Source organism: Tachyglossus aculeatus, chromosome 1 (assembly GCF_015852505.1).
Source record: "Tachyglossus aculeatus isolate mTacAcu1 chromosome 1, mTacAcu1.pri, whole genome shotgun sequence".
NCBI classification, from domain to species: Eukaryota; Metazoa; Chordata; class Mammalia; order Monotremata; family Tachyglossidae; genus Tachyglossus; species Tachyglossus aculeatus.
Window position 1 is genome coordinate 78,585,042 of NC_052066.1, and position 24,219 is coordinate 78,609,260.

Genomic DNA, 24,219 nt, shown 5'->3' on the forward strand with positions numbered 1-24,219 from the left:
CCTTGCCTTCGTCCCCAGCTGGCCTGGACCTTCCTCCCCCTTCATAAATGAAAGACCACCACTCTCCCCCACCTTCAAAGTCTTATTAAAATCACATGAGGCCTCATCTCCCATACTCCTTCTCACCTTCTGTATCACCTATGCACTTGGATCTATATCCTTTAAGCAACTGATCTTCACCCCACCCTCAGCCCAAAGCACTTAGTATACATATCCGTAAATTAATGTCTGTCTTCCCCTCTAAACCATAAGCACTTTGGGTGCAGGGAAAACGTCTACCAACTCGGTTGTACTGTACTGTCCCAAATACCCGGTACAGTGCTCTGCACACAGTAAACACTCAACATATACCACTGACTGATTGAATACGACAGCAATATAGGAGGAAACGGCCATGCGATTTCACATGTCTTTCTGCACCTCTCTTCTCCTTTCTCAGAAATCCCAGCCCTTCAAATTTAACACAAGGAAACAGAACAGGTAAATCGAACACTTCCTTTCCCTTGCTCCAGGACCAACGAAATGGTTGACAGACAAACATGAATCTGGAATGGCTAGCCCAACCAACGGGGGTTTTATGTTTGCCCTTGTGCCTTTCAGAATTTTCAGTGTCTCTTCCTAAGCCAACCCGGGTGACAATTATTGATGCCAGCTAGGCACCGCCTTCCCTTAGGGTTTGATGCCAGCTCGGGCGCCAAAAAAATCTAGATTAGAGTCATCACCTTGCTTTACTGTTTGGCTTTTGACTTTCTCTAATGTGGAGTCAGCCGATCTCTCCATTGTAGCCATTCGTTATCTTCAGAAATACACGGATAACCTAGAGCGCAGACACCTTTTAATGTTTCGTGTTTAGAGTTCATTCACGAGCTCTGAACTCCACAATGCAGCACAAAACCTTTAGCGGGAAACATGAAAGGAAAACAAGGTCAAGCGTTTCTACTCATAGAAGCAACATGGCCTAGGAAAAGAGTACGGACCTGCGAGTCAGAGGACCTGGGTTCTAATCCTGGCTCTGCCACTACTCCGCTATGTGGGGCAAGTCACTTCACTTCTCTGGGCCTCAGTTACCTCATCTGTAAAATGGGGATGAAGACTGTGAGACCCACATGGGACAGGGACTATCTCCAACTTAATTATCTTGTATCACCCCAGTGCTTAGTACAGTGCCTAGCACATATTAGGTGCTTAAATACCATAAAAAAAGGTAGACAGGATAAATGAAAATAATCAGTAGCCAAAATACGTTTAATTTGTTAAATTACCTTTTAGTACACATGACAAAGTACAAGCTTATGTGTGTTGCCTTTGGGTTGACATCTCACTTAGAAATATAATAAATTAACAATTGAAATTGAATATGCAGTACCTTTTGGTCATTTAATAAAATCTGAGTTAAAAATGAACCAATAAATAATTAAAAACGGTATAAACTACCAGGCAGAGATTCTTTTTGTTTTCATGTAGAAATATCTAAACATGCAAAAACGGTGCCATACAGAATACCTAGATCATCTTCGCCCTGTAAATGATATTTCCCCAAAATGCTTGCCTTGAAAGGGGAGCTTAAAAATGAATCCTAGGAAAAGACAAAAACCAAAAACGAATATTTAGAGATGATGAAGGGGAAGGGTTTCCTTTGTAACCTACAGGAAGCCTGGAACCCCAGATGGATGAGAGGTAAATTCATTTGCATTTCCTAGAAGTGATCTTAGTACAGTGCTTTGCACACACTTAAGTGCTCAGTACCACCTAATGAATGAATGATCTCAGCCCCCATTTGGGAATGATATTTTGTGGCTAACAGGGGTAATGGGCTAACTAACTTGGATGACAGACTGAATTAATCCAGCCATTGATTGCTTTGAAGAAAGATTCAGGGGAAAGTCCCAAATGCCTCTCTTAACCAAGTCATTTTTCTTCCACAAATGTCAGTTTGCGTCCCAAGGAGCTGTCTGTTCCCTCCTTCTGAGTGGATGAGATCCCCAATCATCACTTCATAGGCATGCTCTTCCCATTATCAGACACTTTGAAAATGAAAATAATTTAAGTCGACTCCATATTAACTGTTTTACACAAACCTCTATAAAATACTCCATCCTGCCCCTAACACACGCAAAATGATAAAACCAAGAAATGCTTTACTAAAACAATTAAATTCACAATAGAAGCCTAAAAAAACCTAGTGGTCTAAAATATAATTCACTTCCCTGTAATGATATTTAAATGGTTGGCTTTAAAAATGAAATTTCCGGAATTACATTCCACTCTTTTTTTGTAAAACAGATGTTCTATTTGACAATATTAGCATAACCAAGACAACAGGCAATAATGCAGAATTCTCAAGACAATATAATTTGTTTTTACAAGTTGTATACGCAAAGTTGTTCATAAGAAGAGCCAAGGTGTGCCCTCTTCAAAAGATCAGCGGTTATCTCCGTTGTTTAAAAACCTTGTATTGGCATCTTAGGAAAACAGGAAATTAAAAAAGTTCACAGTACTGCTTCTTTGAAGAGTCCTGGTATAGCAATGCCATGTTGGCAACACCAACTTGATTCAAAATAGCATCGATTAAAAAGCAAATTTTGCGTATTTCCCAAATTAAAAAAAAATCAGCAACCCCTCGGGATCTAGTATGTTTAGAAAATCTAGTGTTGCACTTGCCATGATTTCAACAGTGGGAGTAAAACATTCAATGACCTAGAGCCAAAAAGATAAGACTTCCTTAAGGCCTACTTCCGAGGTGGCTTTTTGGTTTCAAATTTTGAAAGTGACCATTTCCATTTGCAGCTTGCGTTTCCTGCAGGTGTCCTGGGGCCTCTGCCCACAAGTTGCCCTGCTCAGTCATTGTTAGCCTTAAACATTATGCCAGATGGCAGATGGTAACAAGCCTGTTTGGATGAAAACGGGGTCATTTTCCCCAGTGCTTGCGGGTATGAGTGTGGGTGTTGTTTTTTGCCAGAGAAGCAGCTTGGCCTTTCGGAACGAGCATGAACCTGGTAGTCAGAGGACCTGGGTTCTAATCCCAGATCTCCCAATCGTCTGCTGTGTGACCTTGTGCAAGTCACTTAACCTCTCTGTGCCTCAGGTAAATAGCGATTCAATTAGCCTGTTTTCCCTCCTCCTTAGACTGTGAGCCCCAGGTGAGCTAGGGACTGTGTCCAACCTGATTAACTCATATCTATCCCAGTGCTTAGAACAGTGCTCGACACTTAGTAAGTGCTTAACGAATGCCGTAACCACCACTGGGTATCAACCAGAGACCGTATCATTAACAAACGCAGCTGCATGTGCAGCTCGTTAACTGAACACCTCTCATGAAGTTGCATAGCAGTCAATTTGTGCAGATGCTTCTCAGTCCCTCCAAAAACTTCATTCAGGAGCCCCTCTGGGCCCAGGCTTGGTGTTCACACATTGAGAATTCGAGCTGGAGCCTGAAAGACAGCGGAAGGATTTGGGGAAAACTTGGTCTTTCCTTCTGGCACCTGCAAAACAAAAGGTGAACCGTCAACCAGATTCTGGCTCGTGACTAACGGACACCCCTGCGGCTACTGTGGCTTCGCGTCATCAGGGTCATAAGAGAAGCAGCGTGGCTCAGTGGAAAGAGCACGGGCTTTGGAGTCAGAGGTCATGGGTTCTAATCCTGCCTCCACCACTTATCAGCTGTGTGACTTTGGGCGAGTCACTTAACTTCTCTGGCCCTCAGGTCCCTCATCTGGAAAATGGGGATTAAGACTGTGAGCTCCACGTGGGACAACCTGTTCACCTTGTAACCTCCCCAGCACTTAGAACAGTGCTTTGCACACAGTAAGTGCTTAATAAATGCCATTATTATTATTATCAGGACCATGGCTTGTCTTTATCCCCCTTAAGCCTCGTAAATGACCAGCTAAGTGAGACTTCTTAATAAGGTACCCTCTTTCCAACAGATAGAGAAACAACATGGCTTAATGGGAAGGGCTTGGGCCCGGGAGCCGGAGGATCTGGGTTCTAATCCTGGCTCTGCGACTTGCCTGCTGTGTAACCTTGGGCAAGTCGCTTCACTTTTCTGTGCTTCAGTTTCTTCAACTGTAAAATGGAGTTCAGTACCTCTTCCTCCTACTTAGAAGTGTCCCATATGGGACCGGGACTTTGTCAGACCTGATTAACTTATATCTACCGCAGTGTTCGGAACAGTGCTTGACACACAGTAAATGCTTGACACATACCATAAAAAAGAGGTCATTTTTTTTTAACATCTCCTATGCAGCCCATGAACCAGCAGAGCTATATACCAGAACTATGTGTTAAAGGAGCAACGAGGACCATTTATAAAAGTTTTCCCTATTTCCTGCTTTGTTCGCTGGACCAATCAAAGGAGAGTAAAATGTCTACCGACTTCAAAGGGCTTATCTGTTAGACATTTGCGTGAAAGGGAATCTGTCACCCTGCAGGTTCCGAGGGATTTTCAATCAATTGTATTTATTGAGCGCTTACTGTGTGCAGAGCACTGTACTACGTGCTTGGGGGAGTACAATGTAACAAAGTTGGTAGGCATGTTCCTTACCCACAAGGAGTCTAGAGTCAGCGATTAATCTTGAGACTTGAGTTGCTTGGGATGGGGCAGGTGGGTGCAAAGCCAAGGCCAGAGCGGGGTGGGGAACCCTTATCCTCCCTTCCTCCTGTTGTCTGTCCACTACAGGTAAGGGGCTGGGGAGGAAGGAGATGCTGTGCCTGGTAAAATGAACCTTTTTTTTAACTTTGATTTCACTTCATGGTCATGAGTTCTAATCCCGGCTCCGCCACGTGTGCTGTGTGACCTTGGGCAAATCACTTCACTTCTTTGAGCCTCAGTTACCACATCTGTAAAATGGGGATTAAGACTGTGAGCCCCATGTGGGACAACCTGATCACCTTGCATCCCCCCCACCCCCCACCAGCACTTAGAACAGTGCTTTATACATAGTAAGCACTTAACAACTGCCATCATTAGTATTATTTCCTGCTGAGCTGAACTGCTGCTGCAGCCTAAGCCAGTACCACTCTGAAACTACGGCCTATCAACCATCTTAAAGAAGCTACTTCTACTTTCCCTTTAGGAGTTGTCTTGGATAAGCTGGAACATTTTCTTTTTTTTTAATATTTGGGTATGGTAGGACCGGACCCCAACTTTGGAATCTGTCACTTTCAGACAAAAGCCGACTGAGCTCTGAAAATGCAGTCAGTGTAGAATAGGCTGGGGCACATAGGTATCAGATGAAAAGGGGCTTGTTGTGCCCACCACTTGGGACTGATTGATTGGCTTTGCCTTTCATATTCATAGATGGAGTTGCAACCACCATTACTAGGCTCTTGTCTGGTGAACAGGGAACTAGCATCCATGGTTAGGATAAAGTTTAGAGGTCACTTTGGTTTAGTTTTCTCAACCCGGGGGACCTACCTATTTCCCCTCCAGTTTCAGCACTGGTGCCAACATGTGGTCACTGAATTCTCATTAAAATCAGCTTGAGAGAGGTCAGTGTTGACTGAAATAAACCTAGAAGCTTCAAAAACTGGAAATAACTAAGAAAGTTTCCTTATTTTAGTAGTATTAATACTGATTAAGTGCATTCTCTGTGCAAAGTGCTACACTAAGCACTGGGAAATAATACATGGGTGAGAATTAAGCATGGTCCCTGGTCAAGGGGCGTGGGGGGGGGGGGGGAGGGGGAGAGAAGTGAGGCAGAGGAAATAAAGAAAATTTACTATCATCCATTTTTTTTCTGCCCTCAAAATATTATCCTGAAGTGCTGTTAGTAGCAGTAACACAACTTTCTGGCTCATTGCTGGACTCTCCAAAGGACCTCATTGCTGGACTCTCCAAAGGACCTCATAAGTTTGAATCAACCATGTTAACTGGATATTCACAGATCGAAATTATGATCATTATCATTAGTTACTGGTAATGATCTCAATCAGCTCCTGACTTTCACGGAGAGAGCTAAGCAATCTGTAAAGGGCATTCATTTTTTTAGGCCACTAGGGAATCATTTAAAGCATTACTGCAGCTATGCACCATTTATGCAGCATGGTCTTAAGCAGTCCCCTAAGAGCATCAATATTCCTCTCAAAATGCCCAATACTAGTATAACCACACTCAGGCACAGAGCACTGTACTAAGCTCTTGGGAGAGTACAATATAACAGAATTGGTAGACATGTTCCCTACCCACAACAAGTTTACAGTCTGGAGGAGAAGATAGACATCACTATAAACAAAATTACAGGTATGTACGTAAATGTTATGGGGCTGAGGGAAAGGCGAATAAAGAGTGCAAATCCTAGAGGATGGGCAATGCAGAAGGGAGTGGAAGAAGAGGAAATGAGGGCTTAGTTGGGAAAGGCCTCTTGGTGGAGGTAGATGTGATTTGAAAGTGGGGAAGCGAATGTCTGTCAGATAAGAGGGAGAGAGGGAATTCCAGGCCAGGGGCAGAATGTGGGCGAGAGGTCTGTGCCGAGACAGACGAGATGAGGTACGATGAGTAGGTTGGAATCAGAGAAGCAAAGTGGGTGGGGAGAGTTGTAGTAGGACGTCAGAAAAGTAAGGTAGGAGGGGGCAAGGTGATTGAGTGCTCTAAAATCTCTGGAAAGGAGTTTCTGTTTGATGCAGTGGTGGATGACCAACCACTGGAGGGTCTTGTGGAATGGGGGAACATGAACCAAAGGGTTTTGTGGAAAAATGATCCAGGCAGCAGAGTGAAGTATGGACTGGAGTGGGGAGAGACAGGAGGCAGGGTGGTCAGCAGCAAGGAGGAGACTAATGCAGTAATCAAGACGGGATAGGAGAGACAAGTGTTTAGATTAATGAGGTAGCAGTTTGGATGGAGGTGATGGTGAAATTACTCTATTATTACTCTATTTATTTTACTTGTACATATTTATTATTCTATTTATTTTGTCAACGATGTCCATCTAGCTTTACTTCTATTTATTCTGATGACTTGACACCTGACCACATGTTTTGTTTTGTTGTCTGTCTCCCCTTCTAGACGTGAGCCCATTGGTGGGTAGGGATCGTCTCTGTATGTTGCCAACTAGTACTTTCCAAGTGCTTAGTACTGCTCTACACACAGTAAGAGCTCAATAAATACGACAATGAATGAATGAATGAAATCCTACCCAGGCAAAGGACAAGGCCAATGAGGGGCTGTTACTCACCCACATTGATTACCTGTAGCAATAGATCCTTGCTGGGCTAATGAGGTGGACCCATAAAGAAACTGTCTGTTTACTCTCCCAAGCAACTAGTACAGTGCTCTCTGCCCCAAGTATTCATTCATTCAATCGTATTTATTGAGTGCTTACTGTGTGCAGAGCACTGTACTAAGCGCTTGGGAAGTACAAGTTGGCAACATATAGAGATGGTCCCTACCCAACAGTGGGCTCACAGTCTAGAAGGGGGAGACAGAGAACAAAACAAAACATATTAACAAAATAAAATAAATAGAATTAATATGTACAAATAAAATAAATAGAGTAATAAATATGTACAAACATATATACAGGTGCTGTGGGGAGGGGAAAGGGGTAAGGCAGGGGAGGAGGGGGAGAGGAAGCAGGGGGCTCAGTGTGGGAAGGCCTCCTGGAGGAGGTGAGCTCCCAGTAGGGCCTTGAAGGGAGGAAGAGAGCTGCTTGGCGGACGTGTGGAGGGAGGGCATTCCAGGCCAGGGGGATGACGTGGGCCGGGGGTCGACGGCGGGACAGGCAAGAATGAAGCACGGTGAGGAGATTAGCAGCAGAGGCACCGAGGGTGCAGGCTGGGCTGTAGAAGGAGAGAAGGGAGGTGAGGTAGGAGGGGGCAAGGAGATGGTGAGGTAAGCACTCAATCTGCTGCGTGGTTCAGTGGAAAGAGCACGGGCTTGGGAGTCAGAGGTCATGGGTTCTAATGCCGGCTCCGCCACTTATCAGCTGTGTGACTTTGGGCAAGTCACTTAATTTCTCTGTGCCTCAGTTACCTCATCTGTAAAATGGGGATTAAGACTGTGAGCCCCCCATGGGACAACCTGATCACCCTTTAACCTCCCCAGCGCTTAGAACAGTGCTTTGCACATAGTAAGTGCTTAATAAATGCAATTATTATAGAGAAGCAGTGTGGCTTAGTGGAAACAGTCCAGGCTTTGGAGTCAGAGGTCACGGGTTCAAATCCCCGCTCAGCCAATTGTCAGCTGTGTGACTTTGGGCAAGTCACTTCACTTCTCTGGGCCTCAGTTACCTCATCTGTAAAATGGAGATTAAGACTGTGAGCCCCATGTGGGACAACCTGATCACCTTGTATCCCCCCAGTGCTTAGAACAGTGCTTTGCACATAGTAAGCGCTTAACATATACCATCATTATTATTATTATTATTATACAAGTGTGTAGCATCTATATCTATACACATAGATTTACTTTTAGCCCATGAAAAATTTGACCACATATATATGTATAAACATATATACATACATACAAGTGTGTAGCATCTATATCTATATGCATAGATTTACTTTAACACCTGAAAAATCTGACTATATATATATATGTATATACATATATATCTACATATGTACATGTGTAACTATATATGTGTAAATTTATTTTGTTTAAATTTACTTCGACTATATATGTACATACATACATATGTGAGTATCTACATCTATATACAATTTAATAATATATATTATTCCATTTAAGTGGTTTTTGAAACAATTTTGCTGAGGGGATGCCTCAAAATAGTAGCTATGGCGTGGCTCAGTGGAAAGAGCATGGGCTTTGGAGTCAGAGGTCATGGGTTCAAATCCCAGCTCCACCAATTGTCAGCTGTGTGACTTTGGGCAAGTCACTTAACTTCTCTGTGCCTCAGTTACCTCATCTGTAAAATGGGGATTAAGACTGTGAGCCCCCCCGTGGGACAACTTGATCACCTTGTAACCTCCCCAGCACTTAGAACAGTGCTTTGCACATAGTAAGTGCTTAATAAATACCATCATTATTATTATCATCATGGATCAGGAATTAGGTCCATTTTCCCAGATGGAAAAACTGAGGGCTGGAGAGGTACCAGAGTCAGCAGACCTGGTACTAGACATAGAAATCCTAATCAGGCTCTTTAGCCCTAGTGCTCTCCACAACCAGATTTCAGAGACCATCTCACAAACACAATCCAATGGCAGTTTCAAAGGACAAGGCTGTAAAAATGTGGGGGAAGGAGGGTCAGGGGAGGTCAGCCAAAATGGCCACTCCCCAAACCCGATTGCCCTGGGCTTTATCTGGCTCTCTTTATCTTCATTCATTCCAGGGCCCACTTGATTCTCTTCCAATCTAACAAAACAATCTGCCCCAAGGCTGAAGATGCTTCTGCATTCTTCTGGTCCCTTCCATCTCCTGCCATTTGTCTGGGACTGGTGGAATTTGGGGAACAGAGGAAGTTTAGCTCTTTTTAACCTTTGCCATTTAGAGCTAACACTTCTACCCATCCATATGCTAATTAACGATGTCTAGCATATTATCCTGGAGGGTATGTAGTTCCCATAATAGGATTACTGACCTATCACAATATAGCCCCAAACTGCTCCCGAATCCCTCAACTGCCTCACTCTAAACCCTGCTGGGAAACAAGGATACAGTGAGAGTGTGGACGTTGCTATGCAAACTATCACCACCACTGAAAAAACTGAAGATGAAACCTGCAATCAACGGGGAGGGCAACACAAGAAACTGCACAGTCAGAAAGCAGGGTGACCTAGTAGAAAAAAGCTTGTTTCTGTGAAGGCACTGGGCCCAAGTTCTAGTCCTAATTTGGGCACCAGTATGTTGGGTGACCTTGGGCAAGTCAGTCAACCTTTTTAAGCCTCTATTTCTCATCTGTAAAATGGAAAGAAGATACCTATTTTCCACTGGTTCCTGCCCCTCTGCCTTCAAACATGCCCATATCTCTCCCATCCTAAAAAAACCCTCTCTTGACCCCACCTCACCTTCTAGTTATCGCCCCATCTCCCTCCTACCATTCCTTTCCAAACTCCTTGAACGGGTCGTCTACACACACTGCCTCGAATTCCTCAATGCCAATTCTCTCCTCGACCCCCTCCAATCTGGCTTCCATCCCCTACATTCCACGGAAACTGCCCTCTCAAAGGTCACCAATGACCTCCTGCTTGCCAAATCCAACGGTTCATACTCTATCCTAATCCTGCTCGACCTCTCAGCTGCCTTCCACACTGTGGACCACCCCCTTCTCCTCAACACGCTATCCAACCTTGGCTTCACAGACTCCGTCCTCTCCTGGTTCTCCTCTTACCTCTCTGGTCGTTCATTCTCAGTCTCTTTTGCAGGCTACTCCTCCCCCTCCCATCCCCTTACAGTAGGGGTTCCCCAAGGTTCAGTTCTTGGTCCCCTTCGGTTCTCGATCTACACTCACTCCTTGGTGACCTCATTCGCTCCCACGGCTTCAACTGTCATCTCTACGCTGATGACACCCAAATCTACATCTCTGCCCCTGCTCTCTCCCCCTCCCTCCAAGCTCGCATCTCCTCCTGCCTTCAGGACATCTCCATCTGGATGTCTGCCCACCACCTAAAATTCAACATGTCCAAGACTGAACTCCTTGTCTTCCTTCCCAACCCCTGCCCTCACCCTGACTTTCCCATCACTGTTGACGGCACTACCATCCTTCCCGTCTCACAAGCCCACAACCTTGGTGTCATCCTTGACTCCGCTCTCTCGTTCACCCCTCACATCCAAGCTGTCACCAAAACCTGCCGGTCTCAGCTCCGCAACATTGCCAAGATCCGCCCTTTCCTCTCCATCCAAACCGCTGCCCTGCTCGTTCAAGCTCTCATCCTATCCTGTCTGGATTACTGTATCAGCCTCCTCTCCCATCTCCCATCCTCCTGTCTCTCCCCACTTCAATCCATACTTCACGCCGCTGCCCGGATTGTCTTTGTCCAGAAACGCTCTGGGCATGTTACTCCCCTCCTCAAAAATCTCCAGTGGCTACCAATCAATCAATCAATCATATTTATTGAGCACTTACTGTGTGCAGAGCACTGTACTAAGCGCTTGGGAAGTACAAGCTGGCAACATATAGAGACAGTCCCTACCCAACAGTGGGCTCCTCACCCTCGGCTTCAAGGCTCTCCATCCCCTCGCCCCCTCCTACCTCACCTCCCTTCTCTCCTTCTACAGCCCAGCCCACACCCTCCGCTCCTCTGCCGCTAATCTCCTCACCGTGCCTCGTTCTCACCTGTCCCGCCGTCGACCCCCGGCCCACGTCATCCCCATGGCCTGGAATGCCATCCCTCCCCACATCTGCCAAGCTAGCTCTCTTCCTCCCTTCAAGGCCCTACAGAGAGCTCACCTTCTCCAGGAGGCCTTCCCAGACTGAGCCCCTTCCTCTCCCCCTCCTCCTCCTCTCCATCCCCCCGCCTTACCTCCTTCCCTTCCCCACAGCACCTGTATATATGTATATATGTTTGTATGTATTTATTACTCTATTTATTTATTTATTTTACTTCTACATATTTATTCTATTTATTTTATTCTGTTAATATGTTTTGTTTTGTTCCCTGTCTCCCCCTTCTAGACTGTGAGCCCACTGTTGGGTAGGGACCGTCTCTATATGCTGCCAACTTGTACTTCCCAAGCACTTAATACAGTGCTCTGCACACACTAAGCGCTCAATAAATACGATTGAATGAATGAATGAATGAATGAATATTGGATCGGGAGGGTCAATCAGTTTAGGGTACTTATTGAGTGCTTACTGTGTGCAGTGTAATAAGGGATTGGGAGAGTACTGACAGAGTCGGTAGACACATTCCCTGCAATCTGATTATCTAGTATCTACCTGGCATTGAGCACAGTGCTTTCACTCACAGTAAGCGCTTAATAAACAGCACTTCTATAATCCTCAGAACTGTGAGGTAGGAAAAGGTGGGTTTTATCCCCATTCAAGAGATGAAAAAAACAAGACAGAAGAAAGGTGGGAAGCAATGTGGCCTAGTGGAAAGACCATAGGCCTGGGAATCAGAGGACCTGAGTTCTAAACCTGGCTCTGCCATTTGTCTGCTATATGACCTTGGGCAAGTCACTTAACTTTTCTGCCTCAGTTACCTCACCTGTAAAATGGGGATTAAGACTGTAAAATACTACTTAGGTACTATTATTATTATTATCTTCATGCTAAAAGGTAACAATCACCTGCAAAGCCAAGTTGATTTTCAGGTGGGACATCTGAAATTACCTGCAGTCTCTCAGAGAGTTAATGTTCCATAAATGTCTCAGGTGGTCACCCTCCTTCCCAAGACTCAAGCTCCCTTAAAGGCTGTAATTTGCTCAGTTTTTATGATCATCATCATTATTCATATCATTAACGATATGAATAGTGATGAAGAAAATAATACTATTGGTACTTGTTAAGTGCTTACTTTGTGCCACACACTGGGGTAGATAAATGTTAATCAGTTTAGAAAAAGTATCTGTCCCACCTGAGGGTCCCAGGCTACATAGGAGGGAGTAGGATTCAATCCTTATTTTGCAGATGAGGTAACAGGCACAGGGAAGTTAAGTGACTTGCCCAAGGTCACACGGGAGACACATGGCAGAGCCAGCATTCCAACCAAGGTCCTCCTATTTACAGGCTTTAAAGTGGTACAAGTGATTCCACACAGTAAAGTCAAGGGAAAAAAAAAGCCTTGGGAAATGTCCTTATTGCCCAATGTATTCAGGAAATATTAGTTGGAAAAGTTATTGGCAGTGGGGAGAGGGTACAGGAAGGGATTCTGTCCCCCTTTAAAATTCACCCTGCATACTGAGAAGGGATTTGCCTATAAAAACACATATATTACAGTTCGATAACATCAAATGGCAACGACCCTCAAACCAGGGCACTTTCAGGAAGCTGGAAGTTCTGATAACTCTGGCACTCCCATTGACCCCCAACAAATCTGTAAGGCAGAAAGCTAAATCCTCAACACCCTAGCTCCCGCACAACAAACATCTATCTCCTCGTTCAGTCAGGGCTCCTCACCTGGCCATGTTCACTGCTTTTAATAGACGGGGTTCTGTGCTACTGACGATCCTCTACATCCCAAGGATTCACCATGGCTTCTCTTGGCTGCAGAAAACACCCAACCCTTATATATTGCTGCATTGTACTCTCCAAAGCACTTAATACAGTGCTCTGCACAGAGTAAGCACTTGATAGGTATGATTGAATTAAGGAATTTACCTTAAAATCTGTTCTGTAGCTGGTCTCCCGCACAGTGTTATCTATCCCAAGGACAGAGGTCTGTTTGGTCTTTATGGGTTTCGAAGGCTTCACTCCAGTCCAAGGCCGGTACTCCTGCCTGAAACAAGTTGGTTCAAAGCCAGTGCCCAGGGCACACTCAGGTTAGTTTGGAGAGGAAGGGTGGGTCGTATGGGGGGAGGGAGGAAGCGAGGAAAGCATGCACACAGAACATCTTGGAGTCTCCTACTTCCCCAGAGCTCCTTTCAGCTAGCTGAGCTGCACTGTTCCAAGGCCTCCCACTGCACAAGAAACCGCCCCGGGAAGGGCAGGGCAGCTGGGCAACAGCCAGAGCAGAGAAGGGGGTGGCAGCCGTTTTGTCTAGAGGTGCTACAACGGCTTGGAAGTTGTGGAGTGCCTCAGGCTGGCTCCTCAAGACTTTCAGGTTGGTGTTGAGAGTCCAGACTTATCTTGGAATGTCAGACGCAGACACGGAGATTCACCCCACCATGTATTTCAAGACAGATATAGTCAAGAAGCGGCGTGGCACAGCGGACAGAGGAAGGACCTGGGTTCTAATCCCGGCTCCACCACTCCTCTGTTGTGGGACCTGGGGTGAGGCACTTCACTCTTCTGTGCCTCAGTTACCTCATCTGTAAAATGGGAATTCAGACTGTGAGCACGATGCGGGACAGGGACTGTGTCCAACCTGATTACCTCATATCTACCCCAGTATTTAGAAAAGTGCCTGGCACATATTAAATGTTTAGCAAATACCATTAAAAAAAAATAAAAGTTGTGTAGAATCAGTGTAATGGAAAGAGCAGAGGTCTAGGAGTCAGAGGACCTGGGTTCTAGTTACAGCTCTTCCACTGGCTTGCTTGGTGAACTTGGGCAAGTCACTTTGCTTTTTCTTTCTTTCTCTCTCTCTCTTTTTAAAATGGCATTTGTTAAGCACTTAATGTGTATCAGGCACTTGACCTAAGCACTGGGGTAGATACGATCTAATGGAGCTGGACACAGTCATGTCCCACATGGGCTCACAGTCTTCATCCCCATTTTTTACAAATGAGGTAACTGAGGCACAGAAGTTAAATGATGTGCCCAAGGTCCCACAGCAGACAAGTGGCAGAGCTGGGATTAGAACCCAGGTCTTTTGATTCCCCAGGCTTGTGCTCTTGTTCTTTTCATCTCTTGAATGGGGATAATATCCACCTTTCTCTACCTCACAGTGATGTTGTGAGGATAATACAAGTGCTAAATACAGTTTTAAAATCAAGGTTAGAACACTGGTTTCCACTGAAAGGATCTGGCAGTTGGGGCTACCAGGCTTTCCCTTGGTTATTGGTAACATAAACTCCTTTTCCCTTCCTCTGTCTCCTTTCCTCCCTCCACCTTCACCTTCCTCTAGAGTGTGAGCTCCTTGTGGGCAGGGATTGTGTCTACCAACTCTTGCATATGCTTAATACAATGCTTTGCACACTGTAAGTGCTCAATAAGTACCACTTAATGATTGATTTCCTGTCCTCCTTCCCTTCTGCTCAGGTCATGTGTTGTCCTTTTCTCTTTCTTCTTATGGTATTTATTGTTTCCTATGTGCCAAACACTGGCCAAAGAGCCCTCGAGACTGTAAACTTGTTGAGGGCAGGGAATGGATCTACCAACCCTGCAGAATTATACTCTTCCAAGTGCTTAGTACAATGCTCAGCACACAGTAAACACTCAGTAAATACTACTGATCAATTGGGATGAACACGGATGGATACAGTCCCCGTCCCACATGGGGCTCACAGACTAAGTAGGACGGAATAGGATTGAATCCCCATTTTACAGATGAGGAAACTGAAGCATAGAGGAGTAAAATAATTGGCCCAAGGTCACACAGCAGACAAGTGGCAGAGTCGGGATTAGAACCCATGTTTCCTAACTCCCAGGCCTGGGCTTTTTCCACTAGGTTCTTCCTTCCAATCATACACCTTCCTATTCCTACTGGTTGCTGTTAGTCAGCTTCCTCCCAGGAAGACCCCAGGGGTTGCCCCAAAACCTTGATTCTATATACAGCTTCCTTAAGATCGGCAGTTGGTCACTCCCTACATCCTCTCCCCTCAAAGCAAAGGTGAATTATGAGTAACTGGCTAAAGGATCAAACAACTTAAAAGATTAAATGAGGCTAAATAATGGATGAGGCCTACAGGGAGCGGCTGAGGAGTGCATTTACTGGCATTAGTCCACAACTGCTAAATCTAGTTACCTGAACCTTCCCAGGGAGAGCGTTGTGTTTAGAAAGACTGTACACATTCAGAGGCAGTTGAGAATCAATCCATCACAGGTATTTATTGAGTGCTTACTCTGTGCAGAGCACTGTACTAAGCTCTTGGGAAAGTATAATATAATAGAGTTGTTAAACACGTTTCCTGCCCACAGTGACCTTACAGTGTACAGGGGGAGACATTAATAATAATGATGGTATTTGTTAAGCGCTTACTATGTGCCAAGAACTGCTCTGAGTGCTGGGGGAGATACAAGGTAATCAGGTTATCCCACGTGGGGCTCACAGTCTTAAACCCCATTTTGCAGAAGAGGTAACTGAGGCCCAGAGAAGCAAAGTGACTTGCCCAAGGTCACACAGCTGACAAGTGGCAGAGCCGGGATTAGAACCCATGACCTCTGACTCCTAAGCCTGGGTTCTCTCCATTGAGCCACGCTGCTTCCCCTATGTAAATAAATTATGGATAAGTACACTTGTGTACATAAGTGCTGTGGGGCTGAGGGATGGGTGAATAAAGGGTACAAATCCAAGTGCAAGGGTAACACAGAAGGGAGTGGGAGAAGAGGAAATGAGGGCCTAATTGGGGAAGGCTTCTTGGTGGAAGTGTGCCTTCAATATGGCTTTGAAGGTAGGGAGGTGATCGTCTGTAGGATATGAAAAGGGAGGGCACTCCAGGCCAGAGGAGGACATGGGCGAGAGGTCGGTGGAATAGAGAGATGAAATCGAGGTACAGTGAAAAAGTCGGCATTAGATGAGTAATGTATTCATTCAATCGTATTTATTGAATGTATGTGGGCTTTGTTGTAGTAGGAAAGCAGGGAAATAAGGTAGGAAGGGGTAAGGTGATAGAGTGCTTTAAAGCCTACGGTGAAGAGTTTCTGTTTGATGAGGAGATGGATGGGCAACCACTGGAGGATTTTGAGGAGTGGTGAAATAGGGACTGAGCAGTTCTTAGAAAATGTTTCAGGCAGCAGAGTGAAGTATGGGCTGGCCTGGAATGCCCTCCCCCTTTATATCCGAAAGATGATCACTCCCCCCAACTTCAACGCCTTATTAAAAACACATAGCCAAGAGGCCTTCCCTGACTAAGCCCTCATTTCCTGGTCTCCCACTTCCTTCTGCACTACTCTTACACTTGGATTTGCACCCTTTATTCACTCCTCCCTCAGCCTCACAGCACTTACATACACTCTGCACACACTAGGCGCTCAATAAATACGATTGAATGAATATCTGTTATATATTTATATTACTGACTAGACTGTGAGCTTGTTGTGGGCAGGGAATGTGTCTACCGACTGTGATACTGTACTCTCCCAAGAGCTTAGTACAGTGCTCTGCACACAGTAAGTGCTCAATAAATACGATTGAGTCCCGTGGGATAAAAACCATGGCTGATCTGATTACACTGTATCTAACCTACCACTTACTACTGTCCTTGATATAGAGTCATTGCTTAACAAATACCTGTGCTTCAGACCCCATTCCCTCTCATCTTATGAAAACTCTCGCCCCTTCTCTCCTCCCCTCCTTAACTTCCATCTTCAACTGCTCACTCTCCACTGGTTCCTTCCCCTCTGCCTTCAAACATGCTGTCTCCCCCATCCTAAAAAAACCCTCTCTTGACCCCACTGCCCCTTCTAGTTATTGCCCTATCTCCCTCCTACCCTTCCTTTCCAAACTCCTAGAATGAGTTGTCTATACTCACTGCCTCAAATTCCTCAACTCCAGCTCTCTCCTAGACCCCCTCCAATCTGCCTTCCTTCACCTATGCTCCACCAAAACTGCCCTCTCAAAGGTCACCAATGACCTCCTTCTTGCCAAACCCAATGACTCCTACTCTATCCTAATCCTCCTCGACCTCTCAGCTGCCTTCAACACTGTGGACCACCCCCTTCTCCTCAACACGCTATCCAACCTTGGCTTCACAGACTCCATCCTGTCCTGGTTCTCCTCTTAGCTCTCCAGTCGTTCATTCTCAGTCTCTTTGTGGGCTCCTCCTCCCCCTCCCATCTCCTTACTGTAGGAGCTCCTCAAGGGTCAGTTCTTGGTCCCCTTCTGTTCTCTATCTATACTCACTTCCTTGGTGAACCATTCGCTCCCATGGCTTAAACTACCATCACTACGCTGATGACACCCAAATCTACATCTCCGCCCCTGTCTCTCTCCCTCCCTCCAAGCTCGTATCTCCTCTTGCTTTCAGGACATCTCCATCTGGATGTCTGCCTGCTGTCTGGGGAAGCAGCATGGCTCAGTGGAAAGAGCACGGGCTTTGGAGTCAGAGGTCATGGGTTCAAATCCCGGCTCCGCCAATTGTCAGCTGTGTGACTTTGGGCAAGTCACAACTTCTCTGTGTCTCAGTTACCTCATCTGTAAAATGGGGATTACGACTGTGAGCCCCCCATGGGACAACCTGATCACCTTGTAACCTCCCCAGCACTTAGAACAGTGCTTTGCACATAGTAAGCACTTAATAAATGCCATCATTATTATCTAAAACTCAACATGCCCAAGACCGAGCTCCTTATCTTCCCTCCCAAGCCCTGTCCTCTCCCTGACTTTCCCATCACTGCAGACGGCACTACCATCCTTCCCGTCTCACAAGCCCGCAACCTTGGTGTCATCCTTCACTCTGCTCTCTCATTCACCCCACACACCCAATCCGTCACTAAAACCTGCTGGTCTCACCTCCACAACATTGCCAAGATCTGCCCTTTCTTCTCCATCTAAATGGCTACCTTGCTGGTTCACTCTCTCATCCTGTCCCGACTGGATTACTGCATCAGCCTCCCTTCTGATCTTCCATCCTCCTGTCTCTCCCCACTTCAGTCTATACTTCATGCTGCTGCCCGGATTATCTTTGTACAGAAACGCTCTGGGCATGTCACTCTCCCAGTCAAAAATCTCCAGTGGTTGCCTGTCAACCTTCGAATCAAGCAAAAACTCCTCACTCTTGGCTTCAAGGCTCTCCATCACCTCACCCCCTCCTACCTCTTCCTACTGCCTTCTCTCCTTCTACAGCCCAACCCGCACACTCCGCTCCTCTGCTGCTAACCTCACTGTGCCTCATTCTCACCTGTCCCGCCATCGACCCCGGCACACGTCATTCCTCTGGTCCAGAATGCCCTGCCTCCACACATCCGGCAAACTAGCTCTCTTCCTCCCTTCAAAGCCCTACTGAGGGCTCACCTCCTCCAGGAAGCCTTCCCAGACTGAAGCCCCCTTTTCCCTCTCCTCCTCTTCCCCTCCCCATCCCCCCCTCCATCTGCCCTACCCCCTTCCCCTCCCAACGCTTATATATATTTGTACATATTTACTATATTTTATTAATGATGTGTATATAGCTATAACTCTATTTATTCTGATGGTATTGACACCTGTCTACTTGTTCTGTTTTGCTGTCTGTCTCCCCCTTCTAGACTGTGAGCTTGTTGTTGGGTAGGGACCATTTCTATATATTGCTGATTTGTACTTCCCAAGTGCTTAGAACAGTGCTCTGCACACAGTAAGTGCTCAATAAATACGATTGAATCAATGAATGAATGAAATACCACATTTATTAGGTCCAGCAGACCCCTGTTCTCCCCAACAACGGGGCCTCTCTGCAATCACATCTCTTTCAGGAGGCCCTTCCAGTTAATCCATCGATCAATAGCATTTACTGAGTACAGAGCACACATTTGGGAATGTACAATACAACCGAGTTAGACATGAGCCCTGCCCACAAGAACCTTATAGTCTTCCCTGATTAAGCTCTCACTTTATCTTATTTCTCTCCCACAGCAACCTCAGCACTTCCTTGTCCCCTAAGCTCTGGGCTCTTCACGTCCCCACTGTTGCACCTATGTATATGGCATTTGTTGTTGAGTACTTACTATGTACCAAACACTGTTCTAAGCACTGGGTTAGATACAAGATAATAGGGGGTTGGACACAGTCCCTGCCCCACATGGGACACACAATCTTAATCCCCATTTTACTGATTAGGTCACCGAGGCACAGAAAAGTTAAGCGACTTGCCCACGGTCACACAGCAGACGTGTGGTGGAGTTGGGATTAGAACCCAGGTCCTTTGACTCGCAGGCCCGTGCTCTTTTCACTAGGGCACATTGTTTCCCTGTAAATTCCCTCCCTCGTCCTACCTGTAATTTATTTTAGTGACCAGACTGTAGGCTCCTTGAGGGCAGAGATCGTGCCTACTAACTCTATACTACTCTCTCAAGGGCTTAGTACAGTGCTCTGCACACAGTAAACACTCAGTAGATACTACTGACTGATTGAATGAGTTAGGAATTTTGGGGGTGGTGACCGGCATGGGGAAGAGGAACGGAAGAGGGAATCTGATCCTGGAACTGCAGAGCTATTCCCCGAGCCCCTTCCCTGAAGGGCTCGGAGTTCAGCCGGGCTTCTCCCTTTATCCTCCAGAGATTCGCTAGAGCTCTCACACTCGGGAACATTCTGCCATCTCCTGCCTCTTCCCTGCCCTTCGCAGCCTGAGATCACCTGCCACCCTCTTTAGACTATAAGCTTCTTGTGGGCAGGGACCACATTCATTCAATCGTATTTATTGAGCACTTACTGTGTGCAGAGCACTGTACTAAGAGCTTGGGAAGTACAGGTTGGCAACATATAGAGATGGTCCCTACCCAACAACGGGCTCACAGTCTAGAAGGGGGAGACAGACAACAAAACAAAACAAGTAGACAGGTGTCCACCAACTCAGCTGTACCCTACTTTCCCAAGTGCTTAGTACTGTGCTCTGCACACAGGAAGAACCACCCTCTTTAGACTATAAGCTTCTTGTGGGCAGGGACCACATTCATTCAATCGTATTTATTTAGCACTTACTGTGTGCACAGCACTGTACTAAGCGCTTGGGAAGTACAAGTTGGCAACATATAGAGACGGTCCCTACCCAACAGAGGGCTCACAGTCTAGAAGGGGGAGACAGACAACAAAACAAAACGACAGGTGTCCACCAACTTCGCTGTACTCTACTTTCCCAAGTGCTTAGTACAGTGCTCTGCACACAGGAAGCACTCAATAAATACCATTGATTGACAGGGTCCTTGTAGAGGCTCCGAGGTGCAATGAAGAGGTATGGTGTGTGTGTCAGGGGATGGGGGAGGCTGCTCACTTTACTTGGGTTTAAATTCAAGGTGCTGGAGATAATAATAAAAATAATAATGTTGGTATTTGTTAAGCACTTCCTATGTACCAAGCACTGTTCTAAGCACTGGGGCAGCTACCAGGTCATCAGGTTGTCCCATGTGGGGCTCACAGTCTTCATCAGTGGAAAGAGCACAGGCTTTGGAGTCAGAGGTCATGGGTTCAAATTACGGCTCCACCGATTGTCAGCTGTATGACTTTAGGCAAGTCACTTAATTTCTCTGTGCCTCAGTTCCTTCATCTGTAAAATGAGGATTGACTGTGAGCCCCCTGTGGGACAACCTGATCACCTTGTATCCTCTCCAGCGCTTAGAACAGTGCTTTGCACATAGTAAGTGCTTAATAAATCATAATAATATAACAATATAATAATATAATAATATTAACATTATTATTATTATTATTATTATCCCCAATTTACAGGTGAGGGAACTGAGGCCCAGAGAAGTTAAGTGACCAGCCCAAAGCCACACAGCTGACAAGAGGCGGAGCTGGGATTTGAACCCACAACCTCTGACTCCAAAACCTGGGCTCTTTCCACTGAGCCATGCTGCTTCCCGGATAGAAGGCAAGGTCAAGGGATATCTGCTGTTGTTCCTTTGGAGAGCTCAGATCTCCGGGAAACTGTGCCTGGTGGGGCAAAGCAGCAGCAAAGTATGCAAAACACCCTGCAAAAAAAGCCTAACAGAGCCAGGGGCTGGCAATGCTCCCAAGATAACTTTGGGGGCAGCGTGGCTCAGCGGAAAGAGCACGGGCTGGGGAGACAGAGGTCATGGGTTCTAATCCGGCTCCGCCGCTTGTCAGCTGTGTGACTTTGGGCAAGTCACTTCACTTCTCTGTGCCTCAGTTACCTCATCTGTAAAATGGGGATTAAGACTGTGAGCCCCATGTGGGACAACCTGATCCCCTTGTATCCTCCCCAGCACTTAGAACAGTGCTTTGCACATAGTAAGCATTTAAAAAATGCTATCATTATTATTATTAGCAAAGGAAGATGAAGAGCCCCACTCAATCAATCAATCCATGTTATTTACTGAGCATCTACTGTGTGCCCAGCACCTGTTGGAAGAGTACAACAGCATTAGTAGACATGATCCCTGCCCACAAGGAGCTTACACTTTAGCAAGGGAGGCAGTTACTAGAATAAATTACAGGCAGGGGAAAGGATATTCAAGTGGAGAAGCAGCAGCAGCGTGACTCAGTGGAAAAAGCATGGGCTTTGGAGTCAGAGGTCAGGGATTCAAATCCCGGCTCCACCAATTGTCAGCCGTGTGACTTTAAGCAAATCACTTCACTTCTCTGTGCCTCAGTTACCTCATCTGTAAAATGGGGATTAAGACTGTGAGCCCCCCGTGGGACAACCTGATCACTTTGTAACCTCCCCAGCGCTTAGAACAGTGCTTTGCACATAGTAAGCACTTAATAAATGCCATCATTATATTATTATTATTCTTAAGTGGCTTCCTGCCAAAGATCTCCAGGCAGAGACGAGCTACCTGGAGGGTTTCTCGATTTGACTTGGGAGGTCATAACATGGGGCACTCACCCCAGGAGGGAAAGTGAACCCCAGAACCAATGGCTTTGCCATTAGGTTGGCTTCCCACCAGCGCTGTTCCCTCCTCTCCCCGCCCCCCAACACACACACACACACACACACAGTTCTAAGAGGAACAGCTCAGGCAGGGGGCTGCAGCTGCCTTACCCAGCGGCTGCCACCGAATTATAACTATAATAACGATGGTATTTGTTAAGTGCTTACTATGTGTGAGGCACTGTACTAAGCACTGGGGTGGAGACAAGCCAATCGGGTTTGGACGCAGGCCCTGTCCCACTTGGGGCTCACAGTCTTAATCCCCATTTACAGATGAGGTAACTCAAAGAGTTTAAGTGACTCGCCCAAGATCACACAGCAGACAAGTGGCAGGGCTGGGATTCGAACCCAGGTCCTTCTGACTCCCAGGACCGTGCCCTATCCACTAAGCCATGCTGCTTCTCTTAGAAAGAGCTTTCATCTGGCTCCACCTGGCAACGGGCATTTTCACTGACGTGCGGTTCCCCTTTGGGCACAGGGCACCCTAGAACGGATAGGAGGCCCGAGGGGTCCCCATGAGGAGGGGCAGGCTGGCACAGCCTGAGGACCGGCAGTAGGTGAGTGGGCGACACTGTTCTGGCAGCTCAATTCTCACAATGTCCAGGACTGAAGAAGACAGATCACCATGGTAACAGCATCGTTTCCTTGGTTTGGAGTCCAACCCCCCTCCTCCACGCCCCCTTCCCACACTCAAGCTGACCTCCCTCTGAAGAGAACAAGGTACTTGGGAATTTATTTTTACAGAAATGTTTTCAAATTTTACCAAAGCTGCGATGTGAACTAAAATGCTCAGAGTTTAGGCTTTCACACAACACAATACACACAACACACAGACACACACATACACTCTCTCTCACACACACATGCCTATTTCCAGCATCATCTCAGCTCACTCCCATCTAGCCTCACCATTACTGGCCCTACAATCCTGCCTAAATGCAGCTTGTCACATTATGTGCAAACATCAGTTCCCCCTTGACCTCCTCCTCACCCAGTCAAAGGTCCTCTTTGCCATCACTGAGACAGACCTGGATCACTCCACTCCCGCCGCTCTATCCTAAGGAGGCCTGTAAGCTCATCGTGGGCAAGGAATGTGTCTACCAACTCTCCCAAGAAATTAGTACAGTGCTTTGCACACAATAAGTGCTCAATAAATAGCACCGGATTGATTGATTTTTTGATTGATTTTTTCAGCTGACCTGCTCCTCAACCCCCCAGTGCTGCTTTCATAGCATTCCACTTCCTCCATCCATCCTTAATAATAATAATAATGGCATTTATTAAGCACCTACTATGTGCAAAGCACTGTTCTAAGTGCTGGGGAGGTTACACGGTGATCAGGTTGTCCCACGTGGGGCTCACAGTCTTCATCCCCATTTTACAGATGAGGGAACTGAGGCACAGGGAAGTGAAGTGACTTGCCCAAAGTCACACAGCTGACCATTGGCGGAGCTGGGATCCTTCACCTGCCTCTACTGCCCCGCTACATGACACGTTGCAGTCAGCCATCCACTGCCTCCTGACCTCCAATTTTTTAACTGACTCTGATGTCTCTGTCACCATCCTGCTCTCCAACTTGGCTCTTTGCAAAATGCTCCAATGGCCTCCTTCCCTTCTTGCCTAATCTTAACATACTCTACTTTGCCTTCATCCTCCTCAACCATTCGGCTGCCTCTGACACTGCTGACCACTCCCTTCGCTGGGAAAAACTATCTAACATTTTCTTTTTCTGATACTGTCCTCTCCTGGTTCCCCTCTTCATTCTCTGGCTGATCGTACTTGGTGTCTTTCTCACTTTCACACATGGTCATGGGTTCTAATCCCAGCTCCGCCACGTGTCTGCTGTGTGACCTTGGGCAAGTCACTTAACTTCTCTGAGCCTGTTACCTCATCTGTAAAATGGGGATGAAGACTGTGAGCCCCAAGTGGGACAACCTGATCACCTTGTATCCCCACAGCGCTTAGACCAGTGC

At 46.3% G+C, this 24,219-nt stretch overlaps 1 protein-coding gene across 1 annotated transcript in view; it reads right to left on the minus strand.

The window, feature by feature from the left end:
- Window positions 1–1,214: 1,214 nt before the first annotated feature.
- Window positions 1,215–24,219, minus strand: part of MAP6D1 (MAP6 domain containing 1) — a 50,344-nt gene continuing 27,339 nt past the window's right edge. The window contains exons 3-4 of the mRNA XM_038745361.1: window positions 13,221–13,338; window positions 1,215–3,482 (exon numbers count right to left, since the gene is read on the minus strand). Coding sequence (XP_038601289.1) covers window positions 3,405–3,482; window positions 13,221–13,338 — 196 coding nt within the window. The 3' untranslated portion in view covers window positions 1,215–3,404. The remainder of the gene's footprint in view (window positions 3,483–13,220; window positions 13,339–24,219) is intronic.